Raw genomic sequence first — 21,837 nt, forward strand, 5'->3', positions numbered from 1 at the left:
CCTACAAAGAGCTTACAGTCTAGAGCATTAGGCCTAGGAGTCACAGGACCTGAGTTCCAATCCAAGCTCTGCCACTTGTCTGCTGGGTGACCTTGGGCAAGTCACTTAACTTTTCGGTGCCTCAGTTTCCTCATCTGTAAAATGGGGATTAAGGCTGTGAACCCCCACATGGGACAGGGACCGGGTCCAAACTGATTACCTCATGCCCACTGCAGTGCTTAGGACAGTGCTTGTCCCCCAGTAAGTGCTTAATAAACACCCTGATAGTGATAATAATAATAGAGGAGGTTCCCCCAACTTCCGCACCCTTCCCACCACTCCGAGCCTGCGGGCATCTCAATTCTCTTTCTCCCCCCAAATAGGCAAAGTGAAACAGGAAGCCACCATGTACCGGGAAGGGCCCCCTTACCAGAGAAGAGGCTCTCTGCAGCTCTGGCAGTTCCTGGTCACTCTTCTCGACGACCCGGCCAACGCGCACTTCATCGCCTGGACGGGCAGAGGCATGGAGTTCAAGCTGATAGAGCCGGAGGAGGTACAAACCAGACCGGGTGCTCAATGGGGGACGACTGTCCACCGTGTCCGGCCTTGTAGACCGGTCACTGAGGGCCTGGGATGAGGGAAAAGCACTCACCCACCATCATCGATGGTCTTTATTGAGCGCTTATTCTGTGCGGAGCACTATACTAAGAACTGGGGAGAATTCAGTGCAACAGAGTTGGCAGACACACACTCCCTAATGTGCCTGCCCCACTGGCGGGGTGCTAATCCACCAGATCCCTATGATGTGAAGCAGCGTGGCTCAGTGTGAAGAGCCCGGGCTTTGGAGTCAGAGGTCATGGGTTCAAATTCTGGCTCCGCCAATTGTCAGCTGTATGACTTTGGGCAATTCTCTGGGCCTCAGTGACCTCATCTGTACAATGAGGATTAAGACTGTGAGCCCCCCGTGGGACAATCTGATCACCTTGTAACCTCCCCAGCGCTTAGAACAGTGCTTTGCACAGAGTAAGTGCTTAATAAAGGCCATCATTATTGTTATTATTATTATAAGAAATATGGTATTTGTTAAGCACTTATGATGTGCCAGGCACTGTACTAAGCGCTGGACAGTGGTGACTGCGCCTGTGGTGTGAGCGATGCACTGAGTTCACAAAGAGTATTTGGCGATCTCCCCGGAAAATCTGCCAACAGTATTATGATTATTATTATCCAGTGCTGGCTCAGTGGAAAGAGCCCGGGCTTTGGAGTCAGAGGTCATGGGTTCAAATCCCGGCTCCCCCAATTGTCAGCTGGGTGACTTTGGGCAAGTCACTTCACTTCTCTGGGCCTCAGTTCCCTCATCTGTAAAAATGGGGATTGAGACTGTGAGCCCCCCCGGGACAATCTGATCACCTTGTAACCTCCCCAGCGATTAGAACAGTGCTTTGCACAGAGTAAGTGCTTAATAAATGCCATCATTATTGTTATTATTATTATTATAAGAAATATGGTATTTGTTAAGCACTTATGATGTGCCAGGCACTGTACTAAGCGCTGGACAGTGGTGACTGCGCCTGTGGTGTGAGCGATGCACTGAGTTCACAAAGAGTATTTGGCGATCTCCCTGGAAAATCTGCCAACAGTATTATGATTATTATTATCCAGTGCTGGCTCAGTGGAAAGAGCCTGGGCTTTGGAGTCAGAGGTCATGGGTTCAAATCCCGGCTCCACCAATTGTCAGCTGTGTGACTTTGGGCAAGTCACTTCACTTCTCTGGGCCTCAGTTCCCTCATCTGTAAAATGGGGATTAAGACTGTGAGCCCCCCTTGGGACAATCTGATCACCTTGTAACCTCCCCAGCGATTAGAACAGTGCTTTGCACATAGTAAGCGCTTAATAAATGCCATCATTATTATTATTATAAGTAATATGGTATTAAGCACTTATGATGTGCCAGGCACTGTACTAAACGCTGGACAGTTGTGACTGTGCCTGTGGTGTGAGCAAGGCACTGAGTTCACAAAGAGTATTTGGCGATCTCCCCGGAAAATCTGCCAACAGTATTATGATTATTATTATCCGGTGCTGTTGAGTCGTTGCCGATTCATAGTGACTGTATGGATATATTTTATTCAGAATATGCTGTCCTCTGCCATAATCCACGGCCTTTCTAATGGTTCTTCCGTTATCGTTGTTATGGTCCCTATCCATCTAGCTGCTGGTCTGCCTCTTCCACATTTCCCCTGGACATTTCCTAGCATTAGTGTCTTTTCCAGAGAATTAGTCCTCCTGATTGTGTGTCCGATGTGTCACCTGTAGGTGTGTCCTTATTCTAATTAATTATCCTTCTCACCCGTTCACACTTTTTCCCTCCCAAACTCTTAGTTGTCCAGTGCTAGGGCACAGGGGAAGGTAATAATTTATGATATTTGTGGTATTTGTTAAGTGCTTACTATGCGCCAGAACAATTGCAGATGGAGGCGGGGCGTTCTGGGAGAGATTTGTCCATCATCATCATCATCAATCATATTTATTGAGCGCTTACTATGTGCAAAGCACTGTACTAAGCGCTTGGGAAGTACAAATTGGCAACATATAGAGACAGTCCCTACCCAACACTGGGCTCACAGTCTAAAAGGGGGAGACGCTATGGCTCGGAGACAACTCGACAGCATAAGACAAGACGTGCCAGGCACTGCACTAAGCGCTGGGGTAGATACAAGGTAATAGGGTTGGACACAGTCCCTGTCCCACATTGGGCTCACAGTCTCAATCCCCATTTTATAGATGAAGTAACTGAGGCACAGAGAATAATAATAATAATAATGATGGCATTTGTTAAGTGCTTACTATGTGCAAGGCACTTTTCTAAGCGCTGGGGAGGATACAAGGTGATCAGGTTGTCCCATGTGGGGCTTGCAGTCTTAATCACCATTTTCTAGATGAGGTAACTGAGGCACAGAGAAGTGAAGTGACTTCCCTAAAGTCATGGCAGAGCCGGGATTTGAACCCATGACCTCTGACTCCCAAGCTGTGCTCTTTCCACTGAGTCACGCTGCTTCTCAATCAATCAGTCAATCGTATTGAGCGCTTACTGTGTGCAGAGCACTGTACTAAGCGCTTGGGAAGTACAAGTTGGCAACATGGATGGATGGATGGCTGCCGAGAGCAGCGGGGAGGAAGCTGCTTATCAGCTTCAGGGTAATAAGACTCCAGGAACCTTCTAAGAATGGAGTTTAGTAAAAGTTTCTTTGTAAAGGTTTTGGCAGGGACGGTTAGAAAAACATGACCCCAGAGTGAAGCCGCAAGATCCGGCCCAAGCTAGGCGCTCTCAGGGAAAGCAGCCCCCTCCCCAAACAGGAGAAGCAGCGTGGCTCAGTGGAAAGAGCCCGGGCTTGGGAGTCAGAGGTCATGGGTTCAAATCCCGGCTCCACCCCTTGTCAACTGTGTGACTTCGGGCAAGTCATTTAACTTCTCTGAGCCTCAGTTCCCTCATCTCTTAAAATGGGGATGAAGACTGTGGACCCCACGGGGGACAACCTTGTATCCTCCCCGGCATTTAGAACAGTGCTTGGCACATAGTAAGCGCTTAACAAATGCCATCATCATTATCAGCGCTTAGAACAGTGCCAGCGCTTAGTGCTTTGCACATAGTAAGTGCTTAATAAATGCCATTATTATTATTATATACCCCCCACACAAACACACACATATACACACTCCCCCCGCCCCCATTTTAGGACGCCTTCAGCTTCCCAAGACTTTGTTTCCCCGGGAGAAAGTCCAGGATCTTGATCATGGAGGCCCCAGGATGGAGAGGAGGAGGAGAGGAAAAGGAGGAAGGGGGCGAAGGGGCAGGGCGCCAACAGAGAAGCAGCATGGCCTAGTGGCTGGGTTCCAATCCCGGCTCCGCCACTGGACCTTGGGCAAGCCACTTCACTTCTCCAGGCCTCACTGACCTCATCTGTACAATGGGGATGAAGACTGTGAGCCCCACGTGGGCCAACCTGATGCCCTCGCCTCCACGCCGGGGTTCAGAAGAGCGGTGGGCAGAGAGTAAGCGCTTAAGGAACGGCAGCCTAATGCTGATGATGATGTAAGCAGCGTGGCTTCGTGGAAAGAGCACCGGCTTGGGAGTCACAGGTCGTGGGTTCCAATCCCCGCTCCGCCACCTGGCAGCTGTGTGACTCCGGGCAAGTCACTGAACTTCTCTGTGCCTCAGTTCCTTCATCTGTAAAATGGAGATTAAGACTGTGAGCCGCGTGGCTCAGTGGAAATAATATAATAATAATAATAATGGCATTTGTTAAGTGCTTACTATGTGCGTAGCACTGTTCTAAGCCCTGGAGCCCGGGCTTGGGAGTTGGAGGTTGTGGGTTCAAATCCCGGCTCCGCCCCTTGTCAGCTGTGTGACTTTGGGCAAGTCACTTAGCTTCTCTGGGCCTCAGTTACCTCATCTGTAAAATGGGGATTAAGACTGGGAGCCCAACTTAACTTCTGTGTGCCTCAGTTCCCTCCTCTGTAAAATAGGGATGAAGACTGTGAGCCCCACGTGGGACAACCTGATCACCTTGTAATAAGAAGTGAAGCGACTTGCCCAGGGCCACCCAGCAGACAAGTGGCAGAGCCAGGATCAGAACACAGGTCCTCCTGACTCCCAGGGCCACGCTCTATGATTATGGTAATGATGATGATATTTGCGAAGCGCTTACTATGTGCCAAGCACTGTTCTAAGCTCTGGAGGATATACAAGGTGATCAGGTTGTCCCACATGGGGCCCACAGTCTTAATCCCCATTTTACAGATGAGGTAACTGAGGCACAGAGAAGTGAAGTGCCATGCCCAAGTCACACAGATGACAAGTGGCAGAGCCAGAATTAGAACCCACAACCTCTGACTCCCAAGGCCGTGCTCTTTCCACTGAGCCACACTGCTTCTCTGCTGGCCACTAGGCTACACTGCTTCCCCCTGTGTGCCTTCAATCAATGCTATTTATTGAGTGCTTACTGTGTGCAGAGGTCTGTACTAAACACATGAGAGAGTATGGTATAACAGAGTTGGTAGACATATTCCCTGCCCATAAGGAGTTTATAATCCAGAGGGGGAGACAGACATTAATAGAAATAAAGAAATTCTGGATTTGGAAATAAGCACTATAATAATAATGTTGGTATTTGTTAAGCGCTTACTATGTGCAAAGCACTGTTCTGAGTGCTGGGGTGGATACAAGGTAATCGTATTGTCCCAGGTGGGGCACACAGTCTTCATCCCCATTTTACAGATGAGGGAACTGAGGCCCAGAGAATAATAATAATAATGTTGATATTTGTTAAGCGCTTACTATGTGCCAAGCACTGTTCTAAGCACTGGGGTAGATACAAAATAATCAGGTTGTCCCACATGGGGCTCACAGTCTTCATCCCCATTTTACAGTTGAGGGAACTGAGGCCCAGAGAAGTGAAGTGACTTGCCCAAAGTCACACAGCTGACAAGTGGTGGAGCCGGGATTTGAACCCACGACCTCTGACTCCAAAGCCCATTGCTCTTTCCACTGAGCCATGCTGCTTCCCCTGACAAGTGGCAGGGCCAGGATAGGGCTGACAAAACATTCAAAGTTCAAGGGTGACATGGAAAGGAGAGGGAGTAGAGGAAATGAGGCGCTTAGTCAGGGAAGTCCTCTTGGAGGAGATGGAATTTTTAATAAGGATTTTAAGGTGGAGAGAGTGGTTGTCTAATGGATGTGAAAGGGGAGGGAGAATATATTCTTGTACCAGTATATAGCTGTATAGTTGCCTTCGAATAATTGCAGACTATAAACTTGTCCCCTAGAGGGTAAGCTCGTTGTGGACAGGGAATGTGTCTGTTTATTGTTGTATTGTACTTTCCCAAGCTGTTAGTACACTGTTCTGCACACAGTAATCAATCAATCAATCAATCATATTTATTGAGCGCTTACTGTGTGCAGAGCACTGTACTAAGCGCTTGGGAAGTCCAAGTTGGCAACATATAGAGACAGTCCCTACCCAACAGTGGGCTCACAGTCTAAAAGGGGGAGACGGAGAACAAGACCAAACGTACTAACAAAATAAAATAAATAGAATAGATATGTACAAGTAAGATAAATAGAGTAATAAATATGTACAAACATATATGCATATATACAGGTGCTGTGGGGAAGGGAAGGAGGTAAGATGGGGGGGATGGAGAGGGGGACGAGGGGGAGAGGAAGGAAGGGGGTAAGCACTCAATAAATGATTGAATGAATGAAGAAGCAGCGTGGCTCAGTGGAAAGAGCACGGGCTTTGGAGTCAGAGGTCATGGGTTCAAATCCCGGCTCCACCACATGTCTGCTGTGTGACCTTGGGCAAGTCACTTAACTTCTCTGAGCCTCAGTTCCCTCATCTGTAAAATGGGGATTGACTGTGAGCCCCACGTGGGACAACCTGATCACGTTGTATCCCCACCAGCGCTTAGAACAGTGCGTTGCACATAGTAAGCGCTTAATAAATGCCATTATTATTATTATTATTATTATTATTATGAATGAGTTGCAGACAGCTCCCTGGCCCTCCACAGCCTCCTCTGGGTGGTTTCAGACCACTTGGGGGGTTTCATGTGCAGTTGTCCCTGGAGGGTTTTTTCTTTTAAGGGTATTTTTTAAACATTTACTATGTTCCAGGCACGGAACTAACCGCTGGGGCAGATACAAGAGAAGCAGCAGTGAGTTGGTAGAGAAGCAGCGTGCTTAGTGGAAGGAGCCCAGGCTTGGGAGTCAGAGGTCACAGAGAAGTGAAGTGACTTGCCCACGGTCACTCAGCAGACCAGTGGCAGAGTCAGGATTAGAATTCGGGTCCTCCTAATTCCCAGGCCCGTGCTCTGTCCATTAGGCCAAACTGCTTCTTGGAGCTTCTAGGATTGGCTACAGGGTGCGGGAATACCCCTGGAAGTGAACCTATATTCCCATCCTATTGAGCCTACGACCTTTTACATCCCGTTGTATGCTCAAACAACAGCATTCATTCATTCAATCGTATTTATTGAGCGCTTACTGTGTGCAGAGCACTGTACTAAGCGCTTGGGAAGTACAAGTTGGAGTGAGTGCTGAATCCAACCCTTCTCAGTTTGCACGGTGCTCTTTCAGCCCCGTTCTCTCAAACGTATCTAGCCCAGGGAAATAATAATAATAATGATGGCATTTATTAAGCGCTTACTATGTGCAAAGCACTGTTCTAAGCGCTGAGGAGGTTACAAGGTGATCAGGTTGTCCCACGGGGGGCTCACAGTTTTAATCCCCATTTGACAGATGAGGTAACTGAGGCCCAGAGAAGTGAAGTGACTTGCCCGAAGTCACACAGCTGACACACAGCTCAGTAAATCTGAGAAGCAGCATGATTTAGCGGATGGAGCCCGGGCCTGGGAGTTGGAAGGTCATGGGTTCTAATCCCGGCTCCGCCACTTGTCTGCTGTGTGACCATGGGCGAGTCGCTTCACTTCTCTGGGCCTCAGTTCCCTCATCTGCAAAATGGGGACTGAGACGACGAGCCCCATGTGGGACGGGGACTGGGTCCAACCCGATTTGCGTGTCTCCACCGCATCGCTTAGTAAAGTGCCTGACACAGTGCTTAACAAATACCAAATTATCATTATTATTTCATGGATGCGGAAATCCCAGACTGGCGGCGTGGCGTCAGTCCGGCTTCTCCGCTATAGGTGACACTCTGTTCTTGCTTGTTTACCAAAAAATGGCCAGAACCACTCCCATTTCCTCCTGGCTCCAGTACAAACTAAAGAGCTTTTGTGTAGACGGTAGAAGGCTGACCCCACCGATCCCCGGCCTGAATGTTGCCCAGATTAGTCTGGAGAAAAAGCCATTCTTGATCCAGTATCTTTCCCAGCTAGTTTTTTTCACCTTTCCTTGTTTTTCCAAGTGGAGCGGGTGTGGCTGAGAAAGCAAAGAGGTGCCAATCAACTGTTCCAAAGAACTGCTCTGTTCCATAATTGCATAAACTGGAGCTTTGAGAATGCACCAGCAGGATAAAAATGCCACCTTTTAGATTGGACGGGGGCTGTGTCCCACTTAATTATCTTGTAGGTAATTTTAGACTGTGAGCCCACTGTTGGGTAGGGACTGTCTCTATATGTTGCCAACTTGTACTTCCCAAGCGATTAGTACAGTGCTCTGCACACATTAAGCGCTCAATAAATACGATTGATTGATTATATCCACCCCAGCGCTTAGTACAGTGTCTGGCGCATCGTGAGCAGCACCGTCCTGGGAGTTGAAAAGTCACGGGTTCTAATCCCAGCTCCGCCACTTGTCTGCTGTGTGGCCTTGGGCAAGTCACTTCGCATCTCACAGAGAAGCAACGTGGCTCAGTGGAAAGAGCCCGGGCTTGGGAGTCAGAGGTCATGGGTTCAAACCCCGGCTCCGCCACTTGGCAGCTGTGTGACTTTGGGCAAGTCACTGAACTTCTCTGGGCCTCAGTTCCCTCATCTGTAAAATGGGGATTAAGACTGCAAGCCCCATGTGGGACAACCTGATCACCTTGTAACTTCCCCAGTGCTTAGAACAGTGCTTTGCACATATTAAGCGCTTAATAAATGCCATCATCATTATTATTATTATTATTATTATCTCTAGGCCTCAGTTCCCTCCTCTGTGCAATGGGAACTAAGACTGTGAGCCTTTGTGGGACAGGGACTGTGTCCAACCTGATTTGCTTGTATCCACCCCAGCGCTTAGAACAGTGTCTGGCACACAGTAAGCACTTAACAAATACCATAATAATAATAATAATAATAACAAACCCCGTTACTAATCATCTTGCACTGCATTGTTCAGCTGCAGGACCTTGGCCCCAAGGAACTCACTCAGGAGAGAGTTCATTCATTCATTCAATCATATTTATTGAGCGCTTACTGTGTGCAGAGCACTGTACTAAGTGCTTGGGAAGTACAAGTTGGCAACATATAGAGAGAGTCCCTACCCAACAGCGGGCTTCTCTTGCCCCCATCCTTTCCCCAACAAAGGTGGGCATCCCAGATTTGGTTTAATGACTGCAGAAATTACTTCTTTGATCTCTTACCACAACCCAGCCCACATACTTCACATCTCTAGCACCACCTTGCCCACAGATCTTATCTATGTCACCACCGACCCCCTTGCTCACACCCTCCTTCTGGCCTGAAACTCCCTCCCCCTTCATATAATCCATCAGTCGTATTTAGTCGTGAGAATCCATCAGTCATATTTAGTGAGCACTTACTGTGGGCAGAGCACTGTACTGAGCGCTTAGTGAAGGGAGTGGCCAGATGTGTGATGAGCTGGGGTGGGGCCAGGGGCAAAGGAAGCGGGCACCACATAGAGTAATAATGGGGATGAAGACTGTGAGCCCCCGTGGGACAACCTGATCACCTTGTAACCTCCCCAGCGCTTAGAACAGTGCTTTGCACATAGTAAGCGCTTAATAAATACCATTATTATTATTATATAAACCAGATCACCACTCTCCCTACCTTTAAAGACTTATGAAGGTCACATGATGAGAAGCAGCGTGAATCAGTGGAAAGAGCCCGGGCTTTGGAGTCAGAGGTCATGGGTTCAAACCCCTGCTCTGCCAATTGTCAGCTCTGTGACTTTGGGCAAGTCACTGCACTTCTCTGGGCCTCAGTTCCCTCATCTGGAAAATGGGATTAAGACTGTGAGCCCCCCTTGGACAACCTGATCACCTTGTAACTTCCCCAGTGCTTAGAACAGTGCTTTGCACATAGTAAGCGCTTAATAAATGCCATCATTATTTATTTACTTATGTCCTCCAGGAGGTCTTCATTCATCCATTCATTCAATCGTATTTATTAAGCGCTTACTGTGTGCAGAGCATTGTACTAAGTGCTTGGGAAGTACAAGTTGGCAACAATTAGCCCTCTTCCCCCCAGCTCCCTCTCCCATCTGCAGCACCTAGGATCTGTAACCACTAAGCACTTGATATTCACTCCAGCCCCACGGCTCTTACGTTTATATCTGTAATTGATTTATATTAATGTCTGTCTTCCCTCTTGACTGTAAGCTCCTAGTGGGGAGGAAAGAGTTCTAACAACCCTGAAGTATTATGCTGTCCCAAAGGGTGTAGTACAGTGCTCTGCACAAAGTAAGCGATCAATAAATTCCACTGATTGATGGATGTGAATTAATAGTAGGCGAGAGGGCAAATCGGCATTTCCTTCATACATGTCCAAAACAGAACTTATCTTTTTCCCACCCACCCACCGCACTCCTCCTCACAACGATCTTGGGCAAGTCACTTAACTTCTCTGGGCTTCAGTGACCTCATCTGTAAAATGGGGATTAAGACTGTGAGCCCTACATGGGACAACCTGATCACCCTATATCCTCCCCAGCGCTTAGAACAGTGCTTTGCACATAGTAAGCGCTTAACAAATGCCAGTAAAAAAAAAAACTTTCATTCATTCTGTTGTATTTATTGAGGGCTTACTGCGCTTACACTTTACTAAGCGCTTGGGAAGTAAAATACAGCACAAAAATCCCTGCCCACAATGGGCTCAGAGTCTAGAAGAACTTTCCCTTTCACTATAGACAACACCACCATTCTCCCTGTCTCCTACTTAAACTGTGAGCCCCATGTGGGACAGGGAGACTGTGTCTGACCTGATTAATGTGCATCTACCCCAGTGCTTAAAATAGTGCCTAAGCGCTAAACAAATATAATAATAATAATTCTTTAACCACCCTGATGGTTGTGTTTGGGAAATGAGATGAGGGTGAGGGCATAAAGCCCCTCTCAGGGTTGCACATGGAGAGTTTCCAGTCCTCTACCAGTCTCGGCTTCGGGAGGGAGAGTCAAGCAGAGGCCTACCCATTCCATTCCTAGCTTGGGCAGTGACTAGCGAGTGGAAGGCAATCTGCTACAAGTCAAAAGTCACCCGTGCTGGGCAGCAGAGGCATGGGAGAGAGTCGAGAGTGGAGACTCAATTTGGTTTACTGCTTCGAAGGCCAATTCCATATTTTTACTAAGAAAACTCTCCGGATCCACCAGAACGATTGCAGGTGGAGAGCGGGGCGTTCTGGGAGAGGTGTGTCTGTGGTGTCGCTATGGGTCGGAGACGACTCGACGGCATAAGACAAGAGGGCTTAAAGGGCTTCATAGGGACTGGCAGCTTAGAGAGTTCCCTGGGTAAGTGGAAGTATAAATCAATTCAGTGAAGGCAGCTACAAAGCAAGCGGCTAGCCTGCATTTTATACGACATGACTCATAGACGTGAGCTTCAACACCCCCGGGCTCTCATTGCGAGTGAGAAGTTCAGCCATTTCCATTAAGCCCCGATCCACTTGGCGAGCCAGAGGATGGTTCAAGTATGAATGTGCTTCCTTAAGCCTGGTTTCTGGTTAAAGTACATTGGAAAAAAAAAATGAAGCGGTGGTTTTCTCCTTGGCAGATCATAACTCAACTTCAAGGTGCTCCATCCTCTCCCCTCTTTATTTCCAGCAATGACATGGGCAGCTTTTGTTCAGGGTTTACGGATCTGTCAACTCCATTCTGTTGTACTCTCCCTGGCGCTTAGCCCAGTGCTCTGCACACAGTAAGCGCTCAATAAATTCCATCGATTGATCGATTGGTTTAGGAAATGCGGGCTCCAAGAAAACCTCCAGGTTGATCGTGTGGTTTGTCATGTGGGCAGCGCTCATTGATTTACCCCATTGCACCAACTTTTATTACTTCATTCCTACTGCCGAAGGCCAAAACCCAAGGACAACAGCTGCAGATTTATCCGTTATTGAAACTTCCATTCTCCCACCACCTGTACTGATGATTGATTGTGGTATTTGTTAAGCACATACTATGTGCTAGGCACTGTACTAAGTACTGGGGAGGATACAAACTTATCAGGTTGAACTCGGTCCCCGTCCCACATGGGGCTCACAGTCTTGTTACCTTTCTACCATGAGGGAACTGAGGCCCGGAGAAGTGAAGTAGCTCGCCCAACGTCACCCAGCAGACAAAGTGACGGAGCCGGGGTTAGAACCCGGGTCCTTCTGATTCCCAGGTCTGTCCCCTGTTTGCTAAGCCATGCTTGGGAGCAGAGGGAAAATTCTGAACAGATGGCCAAAGGCCCCAGCTGTCTTAATAAACTGATCTTTTTCAGTCCAAAATGTTTGAGTTGCCTAGACAAGAGACCTGCTGGCTATCCTATATTGCCCGTGGCTCAGTGGAAAAGAGCACGGACTTTGGAGGCAGAGGTCATGGGTTCAAATCCTGGCTCTGCCAATTGTCAGCTGTGTGACAGTGCTCGGGGCTTAGAACAGTGCTTTGCCCATAGTAAGCACTTAACAAATACCATTATTATTCTCTATGCCTCAGTTAACTCATCTGTAAAATGGTGATTTAGACTGTGAGCCCCCTGTGGGACAACCAGTCACCTTGTAACCTCCCCAGTGCTTAGAATAGTGCTTTGCACATAATAAGCGCTTAATAAATGCCAATGCCATCATTATTATTACTATTATTCAGCTAAGCGGCAGGTTGAAATTCTTCTTTGGTGGCTCTCACACCACCCCGGCCCTCCCAGCCGACGTTCTGCTCCCTCTGAACTATCTGTCTCTCCCTCTAGACTGTCAGCTCGTTGTGGGCAGGGAATGTGTCTGTTATATTGTACTCTCCCAAGCGCTTAGTACGGTGCTCTGCACATAGTATTCGCTCAATAGATGTGATTGACTGACTTAGACCTCACCGACCCCTCTCCGTTTGGCAATGTCTGTGTTTAAGCCTCATTTGTGGAATGAGGCTCTGGTGTTTGTGGGAACCGTTCCAGAATTTCTCCGTTGGCTCAGCGGCAAGAGCCCGGGCTTGGGAGTCAGAGGTCATGGGTTCTAAACCCAGCTCCGCCACATCTGCTGTGTGACCTTGGGCAAGTCACTTCACTTCTCTGAGCCTCAGTTACCTCATCTGTAAAATGGGGATGAAGACTGTGAGCCCCACGTGGCGCAACCTGATGACCTCGTATCCCCCCCCCAGCGCTTAGAACATAGCGCTTAACAAGTGCCATCATTATTATTCATTCGGTTATATTTATTGAGCCCTTAACTGTGTGCAGAGCACTGTACTGAGCGTTTGGGAGAGTACAATGCAATGACATTCCCTGCCCAGAGCAAGCTCCCATAACCCCTCTGCATTCCTTGAGGACCGTTATCTTCTCAGCCCAAGAAAGCACCAGGTTTCTTAAATAAAACTCTTCGGCATAACTGAGGAGACACCTTCTTGGAGAGTTTGAAGGGTGAATCGGAGGAAGAACTGCTTGGGTTATAATTGTAGGCAGCTGCGTGGCTGAGTGGTGCATTCTGGGTAATTATCCATAATATCCATTACAGTGTGCATGGAAATTGTGGTTTTAAAACTGCATTTTGGCAAGCCCCCTAATCAAATGTCTTTTGATAGTCATCCAGCTTAGCACCCTCCCAATTACGACAGACTCCGCTTTAATCTGGAACCATTTTAGCCGTGAATCCGCATTAACGAATGTTTTTAGGGGTAGGATTGTTTGTTGAACATGTGGCAGATCACGGACGGAGAGGCTTGAAGCAAGTTTCCCTCTGAAAGCACCAGTCCCTTCGTCGTGGCCCCTTCTCCTTTCAGAGGAGGAGGCAGCTGATTCCTTTTATACCCTCCCGTCCGCAATCTGTTTGCGATCAGCGCGTGCGATGCAGCCGACTGCTCGGGCTCTTGGCTTTATAGTAAGACGCTTAAAAGCAGTCCCTGTTGGAGTACTTGGTGGGTGATGGTTTTGGGGTAGACGAGTCCGAAGGGCTCCGTGATGCACAGGAAGGAGTTCTTTAGGTCGACCCCTCTGTCTGTCGAGCTCTGGAGATGGAAAACGAGTTGGTATCCATAACTACCAGGGTTGCTAGAGACCTGGGCGAACACAAAGCCCCCTTTCGATTAAGCTCCTCGAATACGTCAGTGATCGCGGGAAGGGAGTTTGTGATTGGTGCTAGGAGACATTCAAGAATAAGTTTCCGCTGCGATAAGGAAAGAATAGAGTTCCTTTTTTTGTTGTTCTTGGCATCACTGTGGTCTGTTCATTCATTCATTCATTCAATCGTATTTATTGAGCACTTACTATGTGCAGAGCACTGTTCTAAGCACTTGGGAAGTACAAGTTGGCAACATATAGCTAATGCAGTGTGATAGGGTTCCCTCCAAGCCAGGTAGGAGGAGGAAAGGAGAAACAAAACTGATCTGTCGGGGGCCGATATTCCTCGTTCCACCACTTTCTCCTGACTTTTTGGTTTGTGTTATTTCCCTTGAAGTGTTTTGCCTTCAGTATCATCCCTCAGAACAATCCCAAAGACACACACACACACACACACACATACCGCACACACACACTTGGACACAAATGGAAGAAGAATGGGGAAAGAGGATGCAGTCAGTATCTAAGCTGTGGGATAAATCTGTAAATCTCTGTGGGTTTTTGAATGATTTTCATCAATCATTCGTATTTATTGAGCATTTACTGTGTGCAGAGCACTTAACCCTTGGGAGAGTACAATATAACCGAATTGGTAGACACATTCCCTGCCTACAATGAATGCGAAATGGTCCCTCTGTTTGTTTTTTTTATTGCCTATGCTCTAGGAAACCTAAGGGAATGGAGCTGATTAATGCAATTTACCTTGTACACAATATCTTTGTGCAAAGTCCAATGGAATTATGACTAACAAATGGGTGCTAACGTGATGAGGGCAGATGTGTTCTTCCTCCTACCCATCTGGCTGATTTTTTTTCCCCTGATGTTTCCATCTTTATCCCTTTTGATATTTTATTTTTTGGCATGGGAACAGTCCATTCCTGTCTGGAAAAGAATAAATGAAGAAAGCAGGCAGGCCCTTCACCCTCCCACCCCATGTTAAGTTTCTCCCTCTCTAAAAAAAGAAAAAAAAAGAACCCTTAGATCTTCCTTCACATAATGAGTTCAAGTCTAGTGTCTTTTGAAGGGAATGTGAGTTCAAGTTCATGTTTGAGAACAATAATAATAATAATCACTGTGGTATTTGTTAAGTGATTACTACTTGCCAGACACTGTGCTAAGTACTAGGATAGATGCAAGGTAATCGGGTTAGACACGACCCCTTTCCCACAAAGGACTCACAGTCTTCATCCCCATTTTACAGATGAGGGAGCTGAGGCCCAGAGAAGTGAAGTGACTTACCCAGGGTCACACTGAAACACAGAAATGATTAGTGGGTTTATAGGGACATTCTATTTTTGCAGTTCCACAGGGTTGAATTTAGTCATCCCAAAACACGGGCGACTTGAACCCACTGGCCTAAAGAAGCTAAAGAATGAACGCTTCTTTTGATGACACTGAAGAACTTTGTCAAGATCTGCTGTTTTCCCTCCACCGTACATGTGAGGAGAAAGGTGCTACTGATTTATTTTAGTTGCCTCAGTCCAAGTACTCAAAAGCAGGCGATTCTTGACAGCTCCACCAGTCAAATGAGGCCATCGGAAACGGATTTCAGAAGTCCCGCTTGGCACAGACTTTCAGCTCAGGCCTCTCATTAAATCTCTCCTCCATCACTTTGCCTCAGGTGGGCCGAGCTGGCTTTTAATGCACTTCAGAAGTGTTTGGGAAGCCCTGTGAATTTTTCATTAAGTGGATAATGGCGCTCCATGCTTTAGCGTCCATTCGGCAAGCCCGCCGGGACCAGAGGATTGGACGGCGGTAGGCTGGGTTCACCTGATTCCCCCCACCCCACAATGGGAGAGGCGATCGGTAAATGTCTCCCACCCCCCTCTCCAATCTTATTAAAATTGAACTTTTGCTCTCCCGGCCCATTAGCAACTCACTAGTGTGTTTCTAATGTTTCAGGGATGACCGTTCTAATTATCCCTTATTGACTGCTACAGAAACCACAGCACTTAACAGCAACATGCTAATGGGCCGAAGGGATTAGTCGATAACTCACAGATAGGGAAACAGAGACCATCTGCTTCCTCGGAGACATTAGGAGGATCCTCTGTGGTCCGAAAAAGCTTGGACTTTTTCACCTGTAGATCCCCAGTCGGGGTACAGGTGACCAAATCACCTCTCCGGGGTGTGTGGGGCTCGGACACCCCGTTTCCTCCTCCTCCCAGGTCGGGTTCATTCACTCATTCAGTCATTCATTCGTGTTTATTGAGCGTTTACTGTGTGCAGAGCACTGTACGAAGCACTTGGGAGAGTACAATACAACAATAAACAGACAAATTACCTGCTCCCCACGAGGTTCATCCCCTCTTCTTTGAACCGCTCCGTGGATGGACGACGGATGAAAAGCAGCATCATTTAGTGGATAGAATATGGGCTTGGGGGCCTGAAGGACCTGGGTTCTAATCCTGGCTTCACCACTTGTCTGCTGTGTGACCTTGGGCAAGACACTTAACATCTCTGGGCCTGAGTTCCCTAAGCTGTAAAATTCATTCTCTCATTCAGTCATATTTATTGAGCGCTTACTGTGTGCAAAGCACTATACTAAGCACTTGGGAGAGTACAGTATAACAACAGACACGTTCCCTGCCTGCAGTGAGCTCACAGTCTAAAGGGGAAAGCTCAAAGTCTAGAGGGGGAATTAAGAGGGTGGGACTGGGATTGTGTCCAACCTGATGCACTTGTATCTAATAATAATAATAATTTTGGTATTTGTTAAGAGCTTACTATGTGCAAAGCACTGTTCTAAGCGCTGGGGAGGATACAAGGTGATCAGGTTGTCCCATGTGGGGCTCACAATCATAATCCCCATTTTACAGATGAGGTAACTGAGGCACAGAGAAGTGAAGTGACTTGCCCAAAGTCACATAGCTGACAAGTGGCGGAGTCAGGATTTGAACCCATGACCTCTGACTCCAAAGCCCAGGCTCTTTCCACTGAGCCACGCTGCTTCCCTAGTATCTACCCCAGTGCTTGATAATAATAATAATAATAATAATAATAATGGTATCTGTTCATTCATTCAATCATATTGAGTGCTTACTGTGTGCAGAGTACTGTACTAAGCGCTTGGAAAGTACAATTCAGTGCTTACTAGAGAAGCAGCGTGGCTCAGTGGAAAGAGCCCGGGCTTTAGAGTCAGGGGTCCTGGGTTCGAATCCTGGCTCTGCCAATTGTCAGCTGTGTGACTTTGGGCAAGTCACTTCACTTCTCTGTGCCTCAGTTACCTCATCTGTAAAATGGGGATTAAGACTGTGAGCCCCCCGTGGGACAATCTGATCTCCTTGTAACCTCCCCAGTGCTTAGAACAGTGCTTTGCACATAGTAAGCGCTTAATAAATGCTATCATTATTATTATTATTATTAGTATGTGCCAGGCACTGTATTAAGCACTGGGGTGGATACAATCAAATGGAGTTGGACACAGTCCCTGTCCCACGTGGGGCTCACAGTCTCAGTCCTCATTTTACAGATGAGATCGATGCTTAGAACAGTGCTCGGCACATATTAAGCACTGAAGAAGTACCATAATTATAATTGTTATGCTCTCCAGGTGTCCCATCACCCTGTGCTTTCGTGTCTCCTCAGGTAGCTCGCCGCTGGGGCATCCAGAAGAACCGACCAGCCATGAACTATGACAAGCTCAGTCGTTCTCTGCGCTACTATTACGAAAAGGGCATCATGCAGAAGGTAAACGGGGGCAATCGAGCGCTTCTTGAGCCATGTCTAGAAGACTCACGTGGGGGTGATGAAGTGAGCAGCTTTCTGAAGTGGGGCGATTTAACTGGCTGGGAAAGACCTGGATGGAGAGAGAGAATGTAAGGTTGATAATCTAGTGCTTGGTACATAGTAAGCACTTAGATGCCATCAGTATTAAATAGTTGCAGGTCATTTGGGGAAAATGAACTTGATTGGAGAGAGGGAAAATAGCAAAATGCATTAAGGGGAGGGAGATAGACCAGTTAAGTTCGTGGAGCAAACCCCTTTAATAATGATGGTACTTGTTAAGCGCTTACTGTGTGTCAAGCAATCAATCAATCGTATTTATTGAGCGCTTACTGTGTGCAGAGCACTGTACTAAGCGCTTGGGAAGTACAAGTTGGCAACATCTAGAGACGGTCCCTACCCAACAGCGAGCTCGCAGTCTAGAAGGGGGAGACAGAGAACAAAACAAAACATATTAACAAAATCAAATAAATAGGATATGTACAAGTAAAATAGAGTAACTTGTCTATGCCTCAGTTACCCCATCTGTAAAATGGAGATTAAGAGGGTGAGCCCCATGTGGGACAACCTGATTACCTTGTATCTCCTCCTGCGCTTAGAATAGTGCTTGGCACATAGTAAGTGCTTAACAAATGCCATCATTATTATTAGAAGGGGGGGAGACTGATAGCAGTACAAGTAAGCAGACACCAATATAACTAAATAAAATGACAGATATATAGATAAATGCTGCGGGGACGGGGGCGAGGAAGAGCAAAGGGGGAGAGGGTGATGCAGAAGGGAATGGGAGAGGAGAAAAAATGGGGTTTCGTCTGGGAGGGTCCCCTGCTCCCCGGTACTGTTCTGTGTGCAGGGATGGATACAAGTTAAGTTGAACACAGTCCCTACCCCACAATGAGCTCACACCGTTATCCTCAGATGAGGTAACTGAGGCACAAAGAATTGAAGGGGCTTGCCCAAGATCACACAGCATGCATTTGGCAGAGTTGGGATTAGAACCCAGATCTTTCTTGCTCCTTGACCCATGCTCTATCCACTAAGCCATGCTGCTTCTCCCGCCGTGTTGCTTCTCCACTTTGGTTTGGTCCAGTTCTGCCATCGAGTCTTTGGTTGCTCTTTGGGAATTTCGTTCGAATTGGATGAAAAGCAGCCAGTCAGAGAGGGATGTAAATTCTTTAGAGCTAAATTAGAATCTGGAATTATATGCTGAGAGGCATGAAGCTTCCAGATTCGTTGGTTGGCGATGGATGGGGGTGGGGTTTGGGTGAATGGGAAAATCCTGAAGCAAGAAAAACTAGAACTCAGGTGGGTCCTCCAATGTAGCAGTCCCCATGGCCTCAGGCCTTTGGCCTAAGATTCCACCCATCATTCTCATTTTTTTTTAATGGGCAACTTAGAACAGAGATGGAGAGAGACACTTTTAAGAAGCCACGGCAATGTTCTGAATGGGTTAGGAAGGCAAGAGGCAGAATCTCCAAACTAATGGATCTACCACAATAGGGTAATAACGACAATAACGGTATTTGTTAAGCGCTTACTATGTGCTACGAGAGCCCTCCAAGCAAACATTTTGTCCACTGGAGGTAACGATTACAAAAGCCAGGGCGGCGAGCGGAATGGCAACCCAGGACTCTGATTCAGAGGCCTGTTGTCGTTAGTTTAGGGGGACATAATCTGTGGTAAGAAGGAGACCTGCTAGAAACCCCGCTCCCTGCTCCCATCCTTACCCACATGTAGCCCCTGATGTCCACCACGGCGGGTAGCAGGGGGATATGGGGAGACCCCAGCCCTTTGACCACCCAGTTCCCGGGGAGCTGGACTCTTTGCCATTTCTGTTGGCATTCTGATTGACTGGAAGCCAAATGTCCTGACCGCAAGGGAACGTGCTCTTGACTGAAAGGAAGACTTTAACTCTGCATGTAAAAGAGGAACTTCCTGAATGAGGGACGGCCCCGGGATGTGTTTCCAAGAACAAAAAAGGAAGTAGAAAATAAGGCTGTTTAAGCCCTTGGTGAATCAACCAAGACTTTGTAGGCCCTTGTGTTAGGGAAAGGAGGTACGTTTGAAATAAACTGAAAATATTGTGATTTTTAAAGAAAACAGAGATGGTTTTCTTTACTAGCGTCCATAGCCGCTTCTCCTCCCTGGCCCCCCACAATTTTCTCTTTCCCAAGCTGACAGTTAACACTTGCCCTCCCTTCTCTGCCCTTAAGATTTTGGTTGCCAAAGCATGTAATCTCTTTAAGGTGACATGCCTCCTCCAATTTCATGTACTCGGCCTCTAGTTCTGCGGTACTTGCTCTTTTCCAGAGAGCATGGGAGGAGCTGAGTACACAACCGATGAAATTAGAGCCTCTCTTCTCACAGCCAGGCTCGGTGACCTCATTTTAGGATCAGTCGGAACGATTGTTTAGATCTGGGGGGATGCAGCATGGCCTGGTGGAAAGCCCACGATCTGGGAGCCGTAGGGCCTGGGTTCTAATTCTGGCTCCACCACTTGCCTGCTGTGACCTTGGGCAAATCACCTACCTTCCCTGTGTCTCAGTTCCCTCATCTGCAGAATAGGGATTCAGTTCCTGTTCTCTCTCTCAGACTGTGAGCCCCAAGTGGGACCTGATAATCTTATATCTACCCCAGCGCTTAGTACGGTGCTTGGTACATAGCGCTTAACCAATATAGTTATTATTGTTAAACAGTGCCTGGCATATAGTAAACGCTTAACAAATACTATTAAAAAATGCATTTTCTTCCAGGCCCACAAAATAGAAAGTTTTCCAAGTCTAAAGTCTCAGAAGGCCTAAGCTCCTGTAGTGAAATAGGGACCCGTGGCTGTGTCAGAAGTAGAGTTAAAGTCTGCCTGTCAGCTAGCACTGTGATGTGCAGATGAGCAAGCTTGGATGATTTAAATCCATACCTAATGTAAATCGCTCATTTTAAGCAACTATTGAAAAACTCCTTCTTCCGTCCTACCAGAACTGCTCTGAGAAAACTCTGGGCTGGTGAAAGTTTTCTCTCCTGTCATTTCTCCCACCTCTCCTTGTGGTGAGCCATGAGCCTTGGGTAGGGACCGTCTCTATATGTTGCCAACTTGTACTTCCCAAGCGCTTAGTACAATGCTCTGCACACAGTAAGCGCTCAATAAATACGATTGAATGAATGAGCCGTGAACTGGCCAGAAGTTGCCGAGCAGGAAGAAAAAGAAGCCTAGGGCTGGATAATCCACAAGTAGGTCAGCGTTGCCCAAATAATCAAGTTAAGTTAATGGTAGTAATTCCACAGATGTGTATACCGTAGTTAGTACCCAGAGTCTTATTTGGGCTTGAGTTTCCCAGGAAAGAAAAGTCCCAAAGAAGGGGAGCTGTACTTATATTTTTGTCCTCTCCCGAGCAATCCAACTCGCTAGCCCCCTTCCCAGCTCTTCCGGTGGTATTTTTTTAGAAACTTGGGGGGAACGATCCCTGCCACTCGCCTACTGTGTGACCTTGGGTAAGTCACCTTTACCTCGGTTTCCTCATCCGTAAAATAAGGATTAAATACCTGTTCTCCCTCGCCCTTAGATTTGGGAGCCCCATGGGTTACACAAGGACTGTGTCCAACCTGATTATCTTGTATCTATATTATTCATCACTTAGTGACACATGGTAAATGCTTAATAAATACCACCATTATTATTAACAGAGATACAAGATAATCAGGTTGGACACAGTCCTTGGGAAAATCAGCGTGGCTGAGTGGATAACGTATGGGCCTGGTACACAGAAGGATCTAGATTCTAATTCTGGCTCCACCATTTTTCTGCCCTGTGACCTTGAGCAAGTCACTTCTCTGTGCCTCAGTTACCTCATCTGTAAAATGAGGATTAAGACTGTGAGCCCCACGTGGGACAACCTGATTACCTTGTATCTACCCCAGCGCTTAGAACATTGCTTGGTACATAGTAAGCACTTAACAAATACCAACATTATTATTATTATTATGTGGGACAGAGACTGTGTCCGACCCAATTTGTTTATATCCGCCCCAGCGCTTAGACAGTGCCTGACACATGGTAAATGCTTAACCAATACCATTATCATCATTAAGCCTAAAGGTGAGGGAGAACAAATATTTAATTATAGTAATAATCATAGATGGCATTACTTATAGAGA

The 21,837-nt window shown here is 47.1% G+C and overlaps 1 protein-coding gene and 1 non-coding gene across 3 annotated transcripts in view; both read left to right on the top strand.

Annotated features, from left to right (window-relative positions):
- ETV5 (ETS variant transcription factor 5) overlaps window positions 1–21,837 on the top strand; it is a 120,542-nt gene that overhangs the window by 92,818 nt on the left and 5,887 nt on the right. For both annotated transcript variants that reach the window (XM_038749411.1, XM_038749420.1), the window contains exons 11-12: window positions 363–532; window positions 17,551–17,652. In XM_038749411.1, coding sequence (XP_038605339.1) covers window positions 363–532; window positions 17,551–17,652 — 272 coding nt within the window. The remainder of the gene's footprint in view (window positions 1–362; window positions 533–17,550; window positions 17,653–21,837) is intronic.
- Window positions 10,770–10,907, top strand: LOC119938381. Its single transcript, XR_005454418.1, has one exon. It is a non-coding gene; the product is annotated as a small nucleolar RNA SNORA7 (small nucleolar RNA).

The sequence above is a fragment of the Tachyglossus aculeatus genome, chromosome 1, assembly GCF_015852505.1.
Source record: "Tachyglossus aculeatus isolate mTacAcu1 chromosome 1, mTacAcu1.pri, whole genome shotgun sequence".
NCBI classification, from domain to species: Eukaryota; Metazoa; Chordata; class Mammalia; order Monotremata; family Tachyglossidae; genus Tachyglossus; species Tachyglossus aculeatus.